General features: G+C 40.8%; 2 protein-coding genes across 13 annotated transcripts in view; one reads left to right on the top strand and one right to left on the bottom strand.

The window, feature by feature from the left end:
• Positions 1–107: 107 nt before the first annotated feature.
• Positions 108–8,655, top strand: LOC144521909 (NLR family CARD domain-containing protein 3-like). Of its 6 annotated transcripts, none has more exons than XM_078256576.1 (10): positions 109–584; positions 1,032–1,190; positions 1,304–1,411; positions 2,719–2,773; positions 3,083–3,308; positions 3,499–5,320; positions 6,215–6,391; positions 6,517–6,684; positions 6,782–6,828; positions 7,027–8,655. In XM_078256576.1, the coding sequence occupies exons 2-10, from the start codon at positions 1,063–1,065 to the stop codon at positions 7,569–7,571; spliced, it is 3,276 nt and encodes a 1,091-aa protein (XP_078112702.1). In that variant the 5' UTR covers positions 109–584; positions 1,032–1,062; the 3' UTR covers positions 7,572–8,655. The 6 variants fall into 6 exon arrangements, with proteins under 6 accessions (XP_078112707.1, XP_078112702.1, XP_078112704.1 ...); XM_078256577.1 differs by having other exon boundaries at positions 110–584; positions 6,215–6,382; XM_078256581.1 differs by lacking the exon at positions 6,782–6,828 and having other exon boundaries at positions 108–584; positions 7,027–7,120.
• LOC144521908 (pleckstrin homology domain-containing family A member 7-like) overlaps positions 8,116–16,201 on the bottom strand; it is a 139,822-nt gene continuing 131,736 nt past the window's right edge. For 6 of the 7 annotated variants that reach the window (XM_078256571.1, XM_078256572.1, XM_078256569.1 and 3 more), the window contains 6 exons: positions 15,336–15,599; positions 11,687–11,860; positions 10,511–10,644; positions 10,073–10,206; positions 9,746–9,786; positions 8,116–8,985 (listed from right to left, as the gene is read on the bottom strand). In XM_078256571.1, the coding sequence (XP_078112697.1) occupies positions 9,761–9,786; positions 10,073–10,206; positions 10,511–10,644; positions 11,687–11,860; positions 15,336–15,599 (732 nt within the window). In that variant the 3' untranslated portion in view covers positions 8,116–8,985; positions 9,746–9,760. The remainder of the gene's footprint in view (positions 8,986–9,745; positions 9,787–10,072; positions 10,207–10,510; positions 10,645–11,686; positions 11,861–15,335; positions 15,600–16,201) is intronic. The other variant, XM_078256570.1, reaches the window with a different exon arrangement.

Below are 16,201 nucleotides of genomic sequence, written 5' to 3' on the forward strand. Positions count from 1 at the left end.
TCACATTACCCTTTAAAATGTGGCCTATATCAGATTAGTGTGAACTGTTTGCGGTTTCGAACTGACCCGCATGCGCGAAAGAACAATGACATCAGACGCAGCACGCTGTTGCACTGAAGTTAGGGAGGTTATGGAGGTAGTAATCATTTTCGCTTTCATTTCAAAATGGTTGTGTAATGGCAGCCGTGACATTAATGAGCAGATGCTGAGGACGAGAAGAATGAAGAGAAAGAGAGCCAATTTGGTTATTTTGGCCTAACCCAAGATTTGGGCCACTTGCCTGCAGTCAGCTGTAGGCATATGCATTCACAGAAGTGTATTCTGAATGTGTGGTTCTAATAATGACCATTGGCCACAAGAACGCTTTTGAATTTTCATCTTAAAGCAACAAATTTAATGCAACGGTAGCAAACCAGCCTGTAGGCTACCAGTGCCCATACATTTTTAAGCCGAAGATCTGCTCCTTCTTTTAATCAACACGGCTGAATAGTGCTGCGGACGTAATTCCAGCACCGTCCGTCCAGCAGACAGTCAGACATCAAGACATCGTGGAAGAAACCGCATTGCCTTGACAGTCGGAGCAGGTAAGGCTCCTCTTTGTATATTTTTTCACAAATAAATACACTATCTTGATAGTTTTTAACTAGTTTAATTCTCCATGCGGGAACAGAGGCGAAACGTTGGTCTTAATTTGTTGGGAAGTAGCCTAAAAGTACAACCCGCGTTAACTGTAGTGAAGTGCATTATCTTCTAAATAAAACTGGGCAGAAAATTAAACTGAGGAAGTATTAATATGCATCAATGAGGTCAGGAAATGGATGTGGTTACAGCAACAAACTTAGTCTTTGCACTCAATGAGGAAACCCTGGTCCTGTGCTGCTTATATTAATTTTGCAGTTATTTGGGAGCACGAATGATTATTGTTACAAAGTATTGGGATAAAGAGAACATGTTTCTACATATTGAGCAAACTCAAAATGTAAACACAATGGCGTTTAACCACTGTGCAAAATATTTCTTGTTTCTATAAGAAACAAAGTAGGTAGGCTTATTACCTTCAAAATGGATGCTGCTGAGGAGACTGAAAAGCTTCCTGATGGGCCACAGTTATCTGCGTCATCCTGTCTATCCATGAAAAGTGATGCCTCCATGGAGATTCGTCATGACTTTGCTAAGGAAGCGCCTGATAGGTGAAGTCTGTTTTGTGGTAGATATAACTAATGACATCCAACTACATTTCCATGAAAATAGATGCAGACACCTATTTAATGAGAATAAAATCTACTGACTTTTTACTTATCAGCTCGGCCAACTTTGAGCAATCGAACTTGCCTGCCTCATCCTGTGTGTCAATGAAAAGTGATGCCTCCATGGAGATTCGTCATGATTTCAGCAAGGAAGATACTGAGAGGTACATAGGTACAAGTCTTGTTTTTTAGTGATTTTGTTTTTATAGTGTCAAACCTTTTATGAATTTTAATTTTATGTATATGAAGTGGCTCTGGGGACTGAACCATCAGCCCGCTGGTCCAACACTATGCTAATGATTATTGAGGTGGTGGGGGGGGGCTAACACCACACCAATTTCAATTCTCCAATTTAACACTGTAGTTTCTAACTACTTAAGTCTCTATCCAGATAAAAAAACACTTTTAAAGCTAGTTCACCTGTTACTTTTATTTCCTTCTTCCAAAACCGTGGTGAAGAACACCAGGAGCAATTGCCAGGAGTTGAATTTTCATTCAAACTACCTAACCACGGAGGGGGGGGGGCACTACGCATTTTCAACAGGAGGGAAACCGGAACGGCGTTACAGCCAACTTTAACCCGTGTCATTTAAACTTTACATTGCAATAGGAAGAGCCAAAGTAATTCTACATGTATTTAAAAGTCATCATGATGCAGACTAGAAGCACGTCTTACATTTGAATGTGGCATCAATGAATGAGACAATCGATCAAAGGGACGATATTATATTCTATTATACAACAAGTAGATCCGACCGGGCAATCTGGTCAACTAGACATTTGGAACGTGCTCAAATCAGCATGACGGCATACCCAAAGCCGTTTGAGCACACCTGGCGCATCACTTTAAATATTATTCCACCATTTCTATGTCAACATTAGAGTTGAGTTCAAATGTTTTCAGGAGCCACAGTGGAACACACACTATATAAAGTAAACAGGTTATCAAGTTATTTGTAACAACACTCTGAAGTTAACTTTCACTGGATATGTTTTGGATCAGCTGTTTCAAAAAAGTTTCAGCAGATATCTTAGTAACGAGAGCTAGAAAAGCAGTTTGGTGTTTATATTTACGGTAATTATTCAGTTTAGGAAATCCCACCATCTCTACAACGCGAGCGCTAGCTCAAGTTGACTGGCTGACGTTATACAGGGACAGGAAATTGTCTGACGTTCTCGGGACGTATAGTATCTAAATCTATCCACGGAAAATATTATTTTTTTTCAGAAGATATCCTATAACAGGATAGAGCTAGCAAATCAGTTTGGTGTTTATTTGCTTTAATTCACTTTGGGAAATCCCACAATCTCTACAAAATGTTTGCTTAAGTTGGCTGGCTGACTAAAATCTTGCTTTTTTTTTATTGAGAGCAAATTGCCCCACAATATGGATAACTTTAGTTGGTAACTGCTATACTGTATTATTACAATGTTGCTTAGTTAAAACATTCATTTTAAAATGTATCTTAAGGGACCAACGTGACTGTTCAGAATCAACAGAGATGGATGGAAATGCCATATTTAAGGTAGGCCATGTCTGTCGGTTCACAATGTAACAATAAGATATATATGACACCGTCTACGCAGAGGGTGTCAGTTTAGTTAAGAGAAATTCAAACTGGTTCAAACCAGTCTGACTGCCTCCTCACCCTCGTGTGTGTGTGTGTGTGTGTGTGATTTTGCCCAACAACAGCCATTCTTTTAAGATGACTGTCCTCTACAGTACTAGTAAATATTCCTAACAAATATTTGTTTTAGAATAAATTGGTCAAAGTTTAACTTGGATGTGAATCTACTGTCTAAAAGCTTTGCTCATTTATTTCCTCCCATCGCAGTTGGTGGAAGAACACAGCAACAACATTTTGCTGAGTGAGCTGAGAAGGTATAAAAGGCTGCTCTTTCCACATCTATCACAACCTGAGAGTGAAAAGCATGATGAAGACAGGTTGACTACTGAAGATAAAAATCAAGACAGCAGTGCCAGTGAGGGTGTTCTGAAGATCACACTGCATGTCTTAAAGGAAATGGGCCAAAGAGAGCTTGCTAACAAACTGGAGAAACGTAAGTACAAACAGTAGGAACAAAAAGTGTGTAGTCAGGGTTATGTTTTTGTCAATGCCATATTTATGCTATTATCCTATTTCTATATTTAGAAAATGTATGTTTGCCTCTAAATGTTGAGGGAAGAAAACAATTTTTTTTTACTTCTACTGAAATAAATGCACCAATATTGTTTTTCTTTTTAAACCAGACGTTTATGGTGAGCTTGACGTCTGCCAGCGCAAACTCCGACACAAACTGAAAAAGTTTGAATACATTTATGAGGGTGTGGCACAGCATGGGACCCAGACACTTCTTAACAAGGTGTACACTAAGCTGTACTTCATAGAGGGAGTTGGTGGAGCTGTCAATAATGAACATGAGATCAGGCAGATTGAGGCTGCAACCAGGAGACGAGCAACTGAAGACAAGCCAATCAAATGTCAAGATATTTTTAGGCCTCTGCTCGGACAAGACCGATTCATCAGAACCGTTCTGACTAAAGGAATTTCTGGCATTGGAAAAACAATCTCTGTGCAGAAGTTTAATCTGGAATGGGCAGAGGGACGCGCTAACCAGGATATCCAGCTGCTGATTAATCTTCCGTTTCGGGAGCTGAATCTGATGAAGACACAACACTTCACACTGACGCGGCTTCTTCATCATTTTCTCACGGAGGCAAAAGAATCAGGAATTTCAGATTTTGGCAAGTACAAGCTTGTGCTAATATTTGATGGGCTGGATGAGTGTCGGCTTCCCCTGGACTTTGACCACAACGAGCCCTGCCGCAGTGCCTCAGAGCCAGTTCCAGTGGATGTACTCCTGACAAATCTCTTCCAGGGGAACATGCTGCCCTCTGCGCATGTCTGGATTACCTCCAGGCCCGCTGCTGCAACTCGCATCCCAGTTGATCTCGTTGACCGTGTGACGGAGATCCGAGGGTTCAACGACCCCCAGAAGGAAGAGTACTTCAGGAAAAAAATCTCTGATGAAAACATGGCCAGTAGAGTCATCTCACACGTTAAGTCAACCAGGAGCCTCCATATCATGTGTCACATACCAGTCTTTAGCTGGATATCCGCCACTGTTCTGCAGAGGCTTTTGGAAGACACGGAAAAGAGAGAAGAGGATGCGGTCAAAGGAGAAATGCCTAAAACTCTGACCCAAATGTACACACACTTCCTGATTTACAACTCATTGATCAGAACACGAAAGTATCCAACGGGCCAAGAGGCATCTGAAACGCAGTCCCAGGTGGAAATGGATGAAGAGATGATCTTGAAGCTTGGAAAACTGGCCTTCGAGCACCTGATGAAAGGCAACATGATCTTCTATGAGAATGAACTGAATGAGTACAACATCAACGTCGCTGATGCTGCAATATATTCAGGAGTGTTCACACAGATCTCGGAGAATGATTTTGGATTTCACCAGAAGAGGGTGTACTGCTTTGTCCATCTCAGCATTCAGGAGTTTTTTGCCGCAGTGTACGTTTTCCACACATTTGTCCGCTTCAATCAGAACTTGTTGGAACCACAAGAAAGCAGCGCTGCCCAGGAGGCTCCCAGCGACACTACCAACCTTCTCAAGAGTGCAGTGGATAAGGCCTTGCAGAGTGAGAACGGACACCTGGATCTTTTTCTGCGTTTCCTTCTCGGCCTCTCTCAGACATCCAATCGGAGGTTGTTGAAGAGCGTTCTGACCACAGTGGGGAGCAGCTCACAGAGAAATGAGGGAATTGTCGAGTACATCAAGGAGAAGATCAGACAAAATCTCTCCCCAGAAAGATGCGTCAATCTCTTCCACTGCCTCAGTGAGCTGAATGATCAGTCTCTTCTGGAGGAAATCCAGAACTACCTGAGCTCTGGTAGATTGTCAGAGATCCAGCTGTCCCCTTCACAGTGGTCTGCTCTGGTCTTTGTGTTGCTGACCGCAAAGAAAGAGTTGGATGAGTTTGACTTGAGGAAATATTCAAGATCAGAGGAGGGGCTTCTGAGGCTGTTACCAGTGATCAAAGAATCCAGAGTAGCCATGTGAGTAAAGTGATAGCCTCTACACCTCATATGTAATGCACTTTTTTTTTTTAAATACTGTACTTAAAAAATGTTACACTTGCAGGTAACTTGATGTGATAATCAACGGAGGTCATATTGTACAATTATGTGAGGTTATTGTAAAGGTGCTACGTGTAGCATTTTGTGACCTTTGTGTCATGTATGACCGTATTGTGGGAGCTGTGTATGAGGCCATTCTTTACCTATTCTAATGAAAGACACCGCATCAAGCCAGGTTGGAATAAGTGTGTAGCGGTTCATCATGCTGATGCTAAGAACTTTTTTAAGGCCTGGGTCCGGGCAGGCAGGCTCAGAGAGGGGCCTGTCCTGGAACTCAAAGCTTACTAATGCTTGGTATAAATATGCACAAATAAGAGTGGACTGTGTGGTTGAAAAGCTCCTTCTACTGGCTTCTGGAGGTAGGTGAGAGCTTTGAACCGGGACAGTAGATCATTACCATATTACATAAAGGGAGTCTCTGGAGCTGATCACGTAGCGGAATTGTGGAGACATTACTTTGCTCTATTTAAATGTGTAAGAGTGAGCCCTACAAAGTGTGGTAAGGCAGAGGAACATTATTTTCAGTAATCTGTCTCATGCAGTATTGTCAGGATACAGTGACAGTTTCAGCAAATATAACCTTTTGAAATATGTTACATACCAAACTTTATTTTTTTTTAAAGCTTTTAGATCTTGAGGTTTTGTGCAGTAAAGCAGTCCAGCAGATGATCCTGTTAAACTTGAACCAGGGGAAAGCAAAACAAATAGTGAGGAGGCTGAAGATTTTAGACGTCTCATTCCTTTTATGGTTCTATTTTACAATTAAACATTCAGCTAATTATGCTAATGTTTTTTTTTTTTTTCATTTTGAAGACTCAAAGAATGCAACCTCACAGAGAAATGCTGTGAAGCGCTTGGAGCAGTTCTAAGCAATTCATGTGTGAAAGAGTTGGACCTGAGTGATAATGATCTGCAAGACTCAGGAGTAAAACTCTTGTCTGCTGGACTGGCAAGTCCTTCATGTCACCTGGAAAAACTCAGGTTTGTGAAGTGCTGAAGCGGGGATGATCAGTTAAAACAAGCTTAACACATGGCCCATTCTAACCTATTTTTGGTGATAAGATTTTGTATTTCATTCTGTGAATTACAGTAAATGGGTTAATTTTCAATTTCAGGTTGCCGTTCTGTGGAATCACAGAGGTTGGCTGTGGCTTTTTGGCTAGTGCTCTGAGGACCAACCCCACCCACCTGAAGGACCTGGATCTGAGTTACAATCATCCGGGGCAGCTGGGGATGGAGCTGCTGTCCTGTTTACAGAGGGACATGGAACACCTCACTGTCAGGTATGGCTTCAGGTTAAATGTCAAGTTTTTATTTTGGTTCTGTAAACTTAACACTTTTTTTTTTTTACATTTCAAATGTCATACATTTTTTCCCTAGCTCTAACAACAATGCTGAGTGCTACTTAAAATCGGCTCTGAAGAAATGTAAGTTGTGTGTTTTTTTTTCTTTTTTTAGCAAAACAAATCAATGCTTATTTCAACACAGGAAGTTAAGCTGTCCATCCTTTTTAAAATAATGGGTGTAAATGAAAAGGTCATGGAAAATGTTTTAGGTACTGGACAACTTTTAAAAAAAAATATTTTTAATGTTTCCTGTTTGTGTTTCTGTTGGTGTTTCATCAGATACATGTGAGCTTACGCTGGATGTGAAAACTGCCAATTCATACTTGTCTATTTCTGAAGATGACAAACAAATGACACGAATGGAAACAGCGCAGCCATATCTTGACAGCCCAGAGAGATTTACAGGCAGCTGGGGACAAGTTCTTTGTAAAGAGGGTCTTTCTGCTCGTTGCTACTGGGAAGCAGAGTGGACGGGGGAAAAGACCGGTATAGGAGTGGCTTATAAAGGAATCAGCAGAAAGGCAATGGGCAATGAGTCTGTCCTTGGCTACAATGATCAGTCCTGGAGTCTGCGCTACTGTCAAGGCAAATACACAGCCTGGTACAAGAGTGATTCATACGTATCTGTCCCCTACTCCAGCTCCAAAAGGGTTGGGGTGTTCTTAGACTGGTCAGCTGGCACTCTGTCCTTCTACGCTGTATCATCAAACGCCATGACGCATCTGTATACGTTCCACGCCAAATTCGTCGAGCCTCTGTATCCAGGCTTCAGGCTGGGGTTTGCAGATACTTCATTAACTCTGTGCCAGCCAGAGAACCCCTAAATACTAGGGCTGTCACCATTTTAAATCGTTAAATATGAGCATTCGATTAAAATCAGGATCTGCAATTTTCCCCCAGTATTTTTTCACTCCACCCCCGCCTACTTGCACACGGTGTGTAAAAACACACACGGTGTAGCTTACCAGCAGTAGCATGCAGGTAAAAGACACAGCGTAACGTTAGCTACAGATAGCCTGCAGCCCTACCGGAGTCATCAACATTTGTCCTTCCTGTGAGTTATGTAAACAAAGCAACTGTAAAGCTTGTGAGGCTCTGACAGGACTTGGTGCATTCAGATGCCCCTCGTTAAACCCATGGTGCATTCAATTGCACCTTGTAAACTAAAGTACCCTTCGGTCACCTAGTTGCTCTTATTGTGGAATTAACGTCCTTGCTGGAAAAAAAGTAACTCGAAAGTCAAATTGAATAATCCTGGATTTGGAGGATCGTGACACCCCAATGAAACATACATGGAATAAATGAAGGCTGGGGAAAATGCTAATCATGCAAACACTGTGGTGAACCTAAACTGATTTTCGATGGCCGTGTTTCAAACATGCTATTCATCTAAATCAACTAAGTGTTCCTATTACTAGTTTTCTAGCAGAACTCTTCCTAGATGAGTTAAGTGTGTATTTGCTGGAAACCTTAATGAAAAAGTATCTTGGTTTTTATTTTCCATTTGTCTGAAAGGCTGCTTCTCCTCTGCATGTAGAAATTATGGAGTCATCACTTAGCTGTTTCCACCTAGCTAGCTAACAATATTCAAATGAAATGAGTAAAATGAATGGCATTGGATCATTCTGTTTATGTTCTGTTCATTAGGCTTATTGTGTATTAATTGTGTATAATTGTATAGTTATGTAATTATGATTGAAACAAAGTTGACCTTCAAGGATGGACACCAAGTAATTAACTTATCACATTTATTTTTTATAATTACTTTTCCAACACTGAATCGTTAATCATATTTTCTAATGCATTTTAGTTGACTGCCAGGACAATTGTTATGTAGAAAATATCCAGTACAAGTTGAACAAGCATGTCAAGCCAAACAATGTAATAAAGGACTTGTGTCAAACATTCCTACTGTGTCTAAGCATGTTGGCATTGGCTTTCATTTCAATATTTTATTCACTCATAAAAATACAGGCCAAACTACGAAACGGCTAATCGCAGATTAAAAAAATAAGCAATTGACTCGTGTTATAAATTATTGTTGCTTAATTGTGGTGTGTAAGTGCAGAAGCGTGAACGTGATTCCATTTCAAAACTCCAAATAAATGTTATAAAAGTTTTTTCTTACAAATAAATCAGTTGAAATTGATTAGATCCTTTCCCTTTTAAAAAAAAATAAAAATTAAAAATCTGTTGTGCTGGTCGTTCCTGTGGGTCAGTGTTCTGCAGATGCTTTGGCTGAGGAGAGAAAACAGTGAATACATCAGTACTTGTTATTGTCAGGTACAAACTTCTTTAATTTGCATCAGAGTTGATTCATTTTTGATTTCATAGCCTTCCAGTAGATTTCACAAGCAAAAACTGCTCAAGAGAAAATGTTTAAAGTTGGAAAAGCTGAAACCTGGAGAACTCTCTCAAATATTATTTGCAAAAACCAACTCATTTGATCAACAGATGTTTGATCCATGTGATATATACTGCAGTGAAATACTAGAAGCAGCACAAACCACTGTGCATTCACAGTCTGCAAGAATTAAATCAAGTAACTTTTTTTTTTCTCCCTAAACGCACAACTCATGCCAACGCCAGTTACAAATAGAAGGCCGCCACATTTCACCAAAGCAGCTGTGGGATACGTGTCACCCAAAACAAACCAGGACTGCACACAGATGTTTCAGAGACTTGAAACAAATGGGGAAGAAATTCCAAAACCAAACTACATTTTTTGTACTTACAGATTAATTTATTTTTCCTGTTCCAAACTCAGATTATGTACATGTGACCAAAAAATATCTGGGTAAACCAGAAAGTTTTTTTTTTTTTTTTTTAGAATCACTGGGGGCACAAACAAATTACATGTAAATTACTAGCAGATTTTTAGGGGTTAGAGTCCTCTTTGTCAACAATCTGTGCACATTCCTGACCAAAACTAAACCGCATACACTGACACATACAATACAATGAATCAACACCACCCAAATAGGGAAATGGCAGGTACCTGGACCAGACAAGCTCACCGACGCTGCAGCCACTCAGTCCCTGCACACCAGGGACAAATCACATGTTGCCTGTCTGAGATAGCAATCTAAGATGGTGTGTGTGTGTGTGTGTGTGTGTTTGTTTGTCCTATCTTCGTGAGAATGGATTTGCGGTTTACAGGACAGTTCTACAAAGTGAGGCGGTTTTAGGGCTGACTTGCTTTTAGGGTAAAGCTTAGCATTAATGGGAGGAGAAGGGCTTAGAGAAAGCCTTCCTCTGTGATGGTTGATGCTTAGTTTAAGGGCTAGGGGATGCATTATGTTAATTAAAGTGTGAGTACACTAACCTGCGACCAGTTTGCTCTTGCGCGAGGCCTCGGAGGCCAGCGCGTGGGACACGTTCATGATCCTCTCCTGCTGCTGTAGAGCCGAGTCCAGCTCACCGAAGTCCAGAGGTGCAGACGGCTGTATGTTCTGATAACTGTTGACAAGACACACACACTATAAACCAGGGGATTCACGAACAGCACACTGACTAGTATGCATTACCATTTAGGCCTTCATTTCCACCTATGATACAGTAGATCTGTATTATACGTATACCCATGGCAGACATTTTGAACTCACTGTATATCAGTGCATTTGTCTCTATGAACAGAACCAGAATCTTTAACTCCAAACATCATCTCTTTGCATATTAACACTGTCCCAGTGTTTAAAGTAGATACCCCAAAACAGGAACAGTATCAACCCAAGTCCAGTCTCGTTATTTGAGTGCGGTCTACCTAGATTTGGCCAGGAGGTTCTTGATGCGCTGGGCCCGGCGGGAGCGTTCCTCCAGCTCCTCTGGACTCGGAGGCTCATCGGGGTCAGACTCGACGTAGCGCTCTGGGATGGGAACTTTTCGCGGTTTGGACAGCTGCAATGTTGGAGAGACGGGTAGTCAGTCTTAAAGTCCCATAATTTAGGGAACGCCATGGACAGTTTTCTCCAGTTTTAAGTAATTTGCTTAGTAATATTTGGTACATTTTCCATAATGACAGTTAAAAGACAGTTAATAGGGAGGAGCTGAAACTAAAGTTAAAACCTTTGTGAAAAATCTAGCATGAATTTAAGAAGAAGACGGTGATGGGAAACCAAAAAAAACTAAAAATCAAGAAGGAATATAAGCTTTTCTCATAATTTGAAATCATTACATGTCATTTATAACGTCAGTATAAAATGCACCGTTCCCCATTCACAATATACCTGTCATTTAGTAAATTATGCTTTTAAAGCTATAGTGCGTAGTTTCTGTCGCCCCCATGAGGAATTCTAAGTAATGACAACAAAACTGCCGGCGTGTCCACATGATACATGATTAATTCGCTTTGTAGCAACTGATTTGGCAATGACTTGAATGTAACGGACGTTCATTAATATCAATAAGTTACGCACAAAAGCTTTAAAATCAAATTTCATTGAACTTTATCAACTTCCACGCAGTGAAATGCTTTTAATAGAAGTCTGTTTAAACACCTGATGTGAAAGGCAAATTCTTGTGTTCGGAGTTACAAGCCTTGTCAAACAGACGGAGGGTTATGATTTCCGACTGAGTTATGATCAGTCGTTCATGTACTGTACATCTTTACATGCTGGAAATACATGTAATAGATCAAATATACTTGGTCAGCCAATTTCATAAAGAAAAATATTCTTTGCATCCTTTTTTTTTAAATTTTTTTTTTTTACATCTGACAAATAGGACTGGAAGTAGAGAGAATAATGCACACATAGCCTACACCCATTCATTTATGTTATGAAAGATCATGGATGGTGTCCAAGATAAACTGTAAAGTGCAGATTTAACCCGATGGATCAGAACAGTGGAGCGGTGAGAAGATTGGTGTATTTTTTTGTCCTCACTGAACTGCCTCTCGCTGCCCTGCCACTCCGTATTTTCCGTGACTGATGTTGTCTACCTCTCGGCTGATATCCAGGTCATAGTCGAGAGGCTCCACATCCACCTCTCGTATGCGTGTGGCTGTAGCCGTCACCCACTCTTCTGATTGGATCCTCCCTCTCTCTTTCACTTGATTCCACCCTTCATCGCTCTGACCCTCTGCAGCAAGTCGCTCCTCCTGACAGTCAAACACCTGGAAACAGCAGAGTCACGATTACAGCTAACCTGGTGACTGTGAGAAACAGATTTGCCGCTGTCATTTAAGTCTTAAGTAAAGTTAAAGTAAATATAAATTCATCACAAAACCTCAATGTTTTAGGACATGTGTAAACGTTGTTGGATGTTTAATATTATTAGGAAAATTGATTATGAGCCATTAAAATTATTGCCACAAATTAACCAGATTTTGATGTAGACAATATCCCCCTACCAGTGTCTAATATCCAGGGAAATGTGTGTAAAATATCTACTTGATTACTTTATAGCACCAAGTATCAACATTAGATCTACATCAGCCTACGTAGCTAAAGCCTTTAAAGCTTCGCACTTTTGTAGAGCAAAAACTATTAGTTGATTAATCAGTTATTCAACTCAAATTCAATTAAGTTGCAAACAGAAGTCATTTTTAAAATGTACAGGTTCAGCTTGTCAAATCTGAATACTTTGAATACTGGTTGTCCTATGTCTTCTATGATAGTAAATGTAATATCTTTGGTTGTTGGACTGTCAAAACAACCAATTTGAAGAAGTCAGGGGGAAGACAATTGTCCAGAGCAAAAGACTGAGAAAATAACCTGCAGTGCAGATGAACAGAAAATTACGGTAGTTGCAGCCCTGTATTTTTATAGATCTGTAAAGGTTAACAAAAATTATATTTACACTCTTCAATAAAGTGGAAGAAATGACAAACCACATGGAACAGTGGCAGGAAGAGCAATGGAGGGTGGCGAGGATCTCTTTATGGGGAAATGCTAAACTAGCATTGGCAATAGCACGGTTGTAAAATGAAAGGGGGGTGTCTCCACTATGGTTACCAAGGTAATTTCTACAATATACATTGGTGTATAAAAATGTGTAATGTCTCTGTCTCAGGTAGAGGGAGGCAAACACTAAACTGAAAGAGAGACAAATATGAATTTTAACATTTCTGTGCAACCAGGAATAATTATAGCAAGAAGTTTAGTCCAGGGATTTGAAAGGATCATGTTTAGTGTCTTTGCCACAGAGAAGACCCAGGCAGATGATCAGTCTGTGTTTCTGGAAGCTGTAATTACACACATACCACATCCTTCTCTCTTATGTACAACAGGACTTTTGCATCTACAAAAATACTCATATGACTCTTGGTATCTGGTGTGGGTGTGTGTGTGTGTTACTTGTGAGTAATCATCCAAGGAGCATCAAAGCCATGCATGCATCCTTCCCACTCCAGTAGCCTGCAGCGCGGTCTGATCTGTTGGTGTGTTCACATGCTCTGGGAAACACTGCATCCCATGCTTTGTTGTGCTCAGGAGAATCAATCACACACAAAAGGATAGAGAGAAAGAAAACCATGCAGACACAGATTCATCAAACCCCCCGACAGATTAGGAAGAACACAGCCAGGAGGAGGTTGAGAAGCAAGAAACTCTTTATTGTCGATATAGAAAAGAAAAGGGAAGAGCTGTGCCTTGCTTCTCAATAACACAGAATTAGGTAGTGATTAGCAGTTCACTTCTCTAAGTTCTCTACTATATTTCTACTCTTCAACTGAGCAACCTCCTGGAACTCTTTTCACTTTGATCTGATCTATTGTACCGAGCTGTGGAAGGACAAAAGCAATGTGGCAGAAAAGCTTTCAAGATCAATACTTGTCAGAAAAACAAGAAGTGGACAACCACGCCATAGAGAATTCAAACTGTATGACAAGCACATGGATCTGTTGGTCTGATGAAACAATAGATTTGAAGAACTCGCCTTGGTATCTGGGTATTTCTTTTTATTTTTCACTATTTTCAGATCAAAATTTAACATTGAAATCCGTTTAACACAAGGTGTCCAGTATGGCCACTGTACTGTCCCTTTCTTACTTTCCACACAAACTTTCCCATGACAAAGTTGTCCGCTCCTTGTTGATATATATTCTTATCTTTTTCTTGCATTTCAGCCCTGTTGCTTGAACCTGTCCTGTATATTTATGATGCATAAATCAGCACAGCATAGGCCACTTAAAAGTCCTCAGATATGAGTACAGATTCTCTTCCCAACTTTAATTGTAGCAATGCAATCAACCACTGTCAAATGCTAAAATAATTGTAATCTGCACAATAAAAAAGGCTGTATTAATGAGGATGTTAATTCAAATATAAAATGGTGTAAACATGTTTTATGCTGGTGGAGTCGAGAAAATTAAATATGCTCTGGCGTTTATGGTTATATGCACTGAAAAGAGGTGAGGCGTCATAGCAGAGGATTACAGACTGTGTATTGCTCACTGTTACAGGGGAAGTTGAATTCAATGATTTGTGGGACATGTAGTCTGATTACAGGCAGATCTCACAGCAGTCTGGTTATGAGTGTGTTAGTCTATAATCATAATTGCAATCTAGTAGTTATAATGCGTCATGTTGTCTTAATGGAAGACTTTGACATTTAGAATGACTTACTGTATCACTTTATTCACCCAGGCATGTTAGCATTGTTAGCATTCCATACTGAAACCAGGGGCAAAACTAGATTTAGTTTAAATGTCAAAGTATTTCTTTAGGGGTTCAAACCAGCAGTGTCCCCACATCTTCTCGTTTGAATTCTGCTATTACACAGACAAAGCAACCTTAAAGCTAGCTCTCGCTTTGTTTTCATGATTCTGAAGTGGAGACGCATGCTTTAAACAAACCACCATTAATTACAATGTTGATTAAGGAGGTCAATTTGGGACAAAGGCAAAAACATTGTCAGCAAAACAAGGCACTTGGATTTCATTTAAAGAAAAAAGAAAAAAGCAGGGAGGTGTGAGCATGATTTGTGCCACTCGCATTGCATCTTTCTTCATTTCATCAACCTGAATACTTTTTCTAACATTTCCCCCACTCCTCTATATGCTCTATATACCAAATTTCTACAAAATATAACTGTACAACTGTATACTGAAAATATCCCTCAGTAAATAAATAAAAGTGTACAAGTACACGGTATGTAGCTGTACATAAATGGGCTCTTCTCTCTACTTTCTGGTGATAAAAAACAGAGAAAGGAAGGCAGACTGATGCCTTCCTTTCCCTCCTTTTCTCAGTGGATTTACATTCACAATTGTGTCAGTGAGGTCCCACCAAGGGGCAGTGGTAACCAGGTTCACTTTAACCCCTGAACCTTTAAAAATATAAACCAGGAGCAACTGTCCCAGTCCAAAGCTAGCCCAGTATTCCCTCAATTGCCTTTGCTCATTTTGTCTCCCGTTGTTCTTAAAGCATTAATCAAGCTAGCTAGCCAGCCATAGTCAGTCCTGCCCTTTAGCTTGTTAGTGCTAAAGTTAACAACCACTGGTTACACAAGGCAGAGAGTGCTAGTGTGTTAGCATTCCTGCTAGGTTAGTGTGTGGCTGGGGGCTGGAGGGTGGCATAGCAGCAGTGGTGGTGAAGGTGGGGCTCCCTGTGTCTACTGCTGCTGCGCGGGGGTGGGGGGTAACGTACGGAGACCGGAGGATCTGAGGTGCTGGAGGGCAGTCTGGAGGAGGACGAGGAGCGCTGGGTGGTGACAGTGGAGGTGGAGAGGCCCGCGCAGGAGCGTTCGCCCTGGCTGAGGTTCCTCTTGCGCTCGCGAACTAGCGCCTTCTGGTGGCGCTTCATCCGCTCCAGCTGCTCCTCCGCAGTCATTCGCCCTCGAGACTGGCTGCTCGGGAGCTGCAGGGCTTCTGTAGGGGAGGACAGACGCTCCAAGGCACTCTTGGGTCTCTCCTGGTGAGAGAGGGAAGGAAGAAAGATAAAATGGAGAATTGGAACAAGGACGGGATGGAAATGAGAGAGGGGATGGATGGTAAGTGAGGGGCAGAGAGTTCAGAACAGAACAAGTGATGAAAAAGTGGACAGAAAGTAAGAAAGGAGAATGAAAGACGGAGGAATATGGACAGTGAAATGGTGTAGTGGAAGACAAGTTTAAACAAAATGATAAAAAAAAAAAAAGACTAACTGTAACACACACTCACACACAAAGTCTACAACTTGCATATCAAATGCTACCTGTACCTAACATTTGTTCTGCATATATCAAAATGAACAGACTGAGGCTAACACACATAACTAACATGCTATACAGCAATTTGTGGGTATTATCTACAACACTGGTACACATGAGGAAGTTGTCCTTAGGGTTGAATGTTATTCAGGATCTTTCAGTGTGGTCGAGCCTCACATTTAAAAGCCTAAACTTGCCATTAAACGATTAAAGGAACACGCCGACTTACTGGGACTTTAGCTTATTTACAGTAACCCCCAGAGTTAGACAAGTTGATACATACCCTTCTCATCTCTGTGCGTGTTGTAACTCTGTCTGACGCCCC

The sequence above is a fragment of the Sander vitreus genome, chromosome 8 (genome assembly GCF_031162955.1).
Source record: "Sander vitreus isolate 19-12246 chromosome 8, sanVit1, whole genome shotgun sequence".
NCBI lineage: Eukaryota > Metazoa > Chordata > Actinopteri > Perciformes > Percidae > Sander > Sander vitreus.

Bases quoted from the DNA above. Each gene is read 5' to 3' on its own strand.
- LOC144521909 (XM_078256576.1), top strand. From the start codon at position 1,063: ATGGATGCTGCTGAGGAGACTGAAAAGCTTCCTGATGGGCCACAGTTA. The intron at 5,321-6,214 runs GTGAGTAAAGTG...TTCATTTTGAAG, and splicing joins AAAGAATCCAGAGTAGCCAT to ACTCAAAGAATGCAACCTCA. The intron at 6,685-6,781 runs GTATGGCTTCAG...TTTTTTCCCTAG, and splicing joins ATGGAACACCTCACTGTCAG to CTCTAACAACAATGCTGAGT.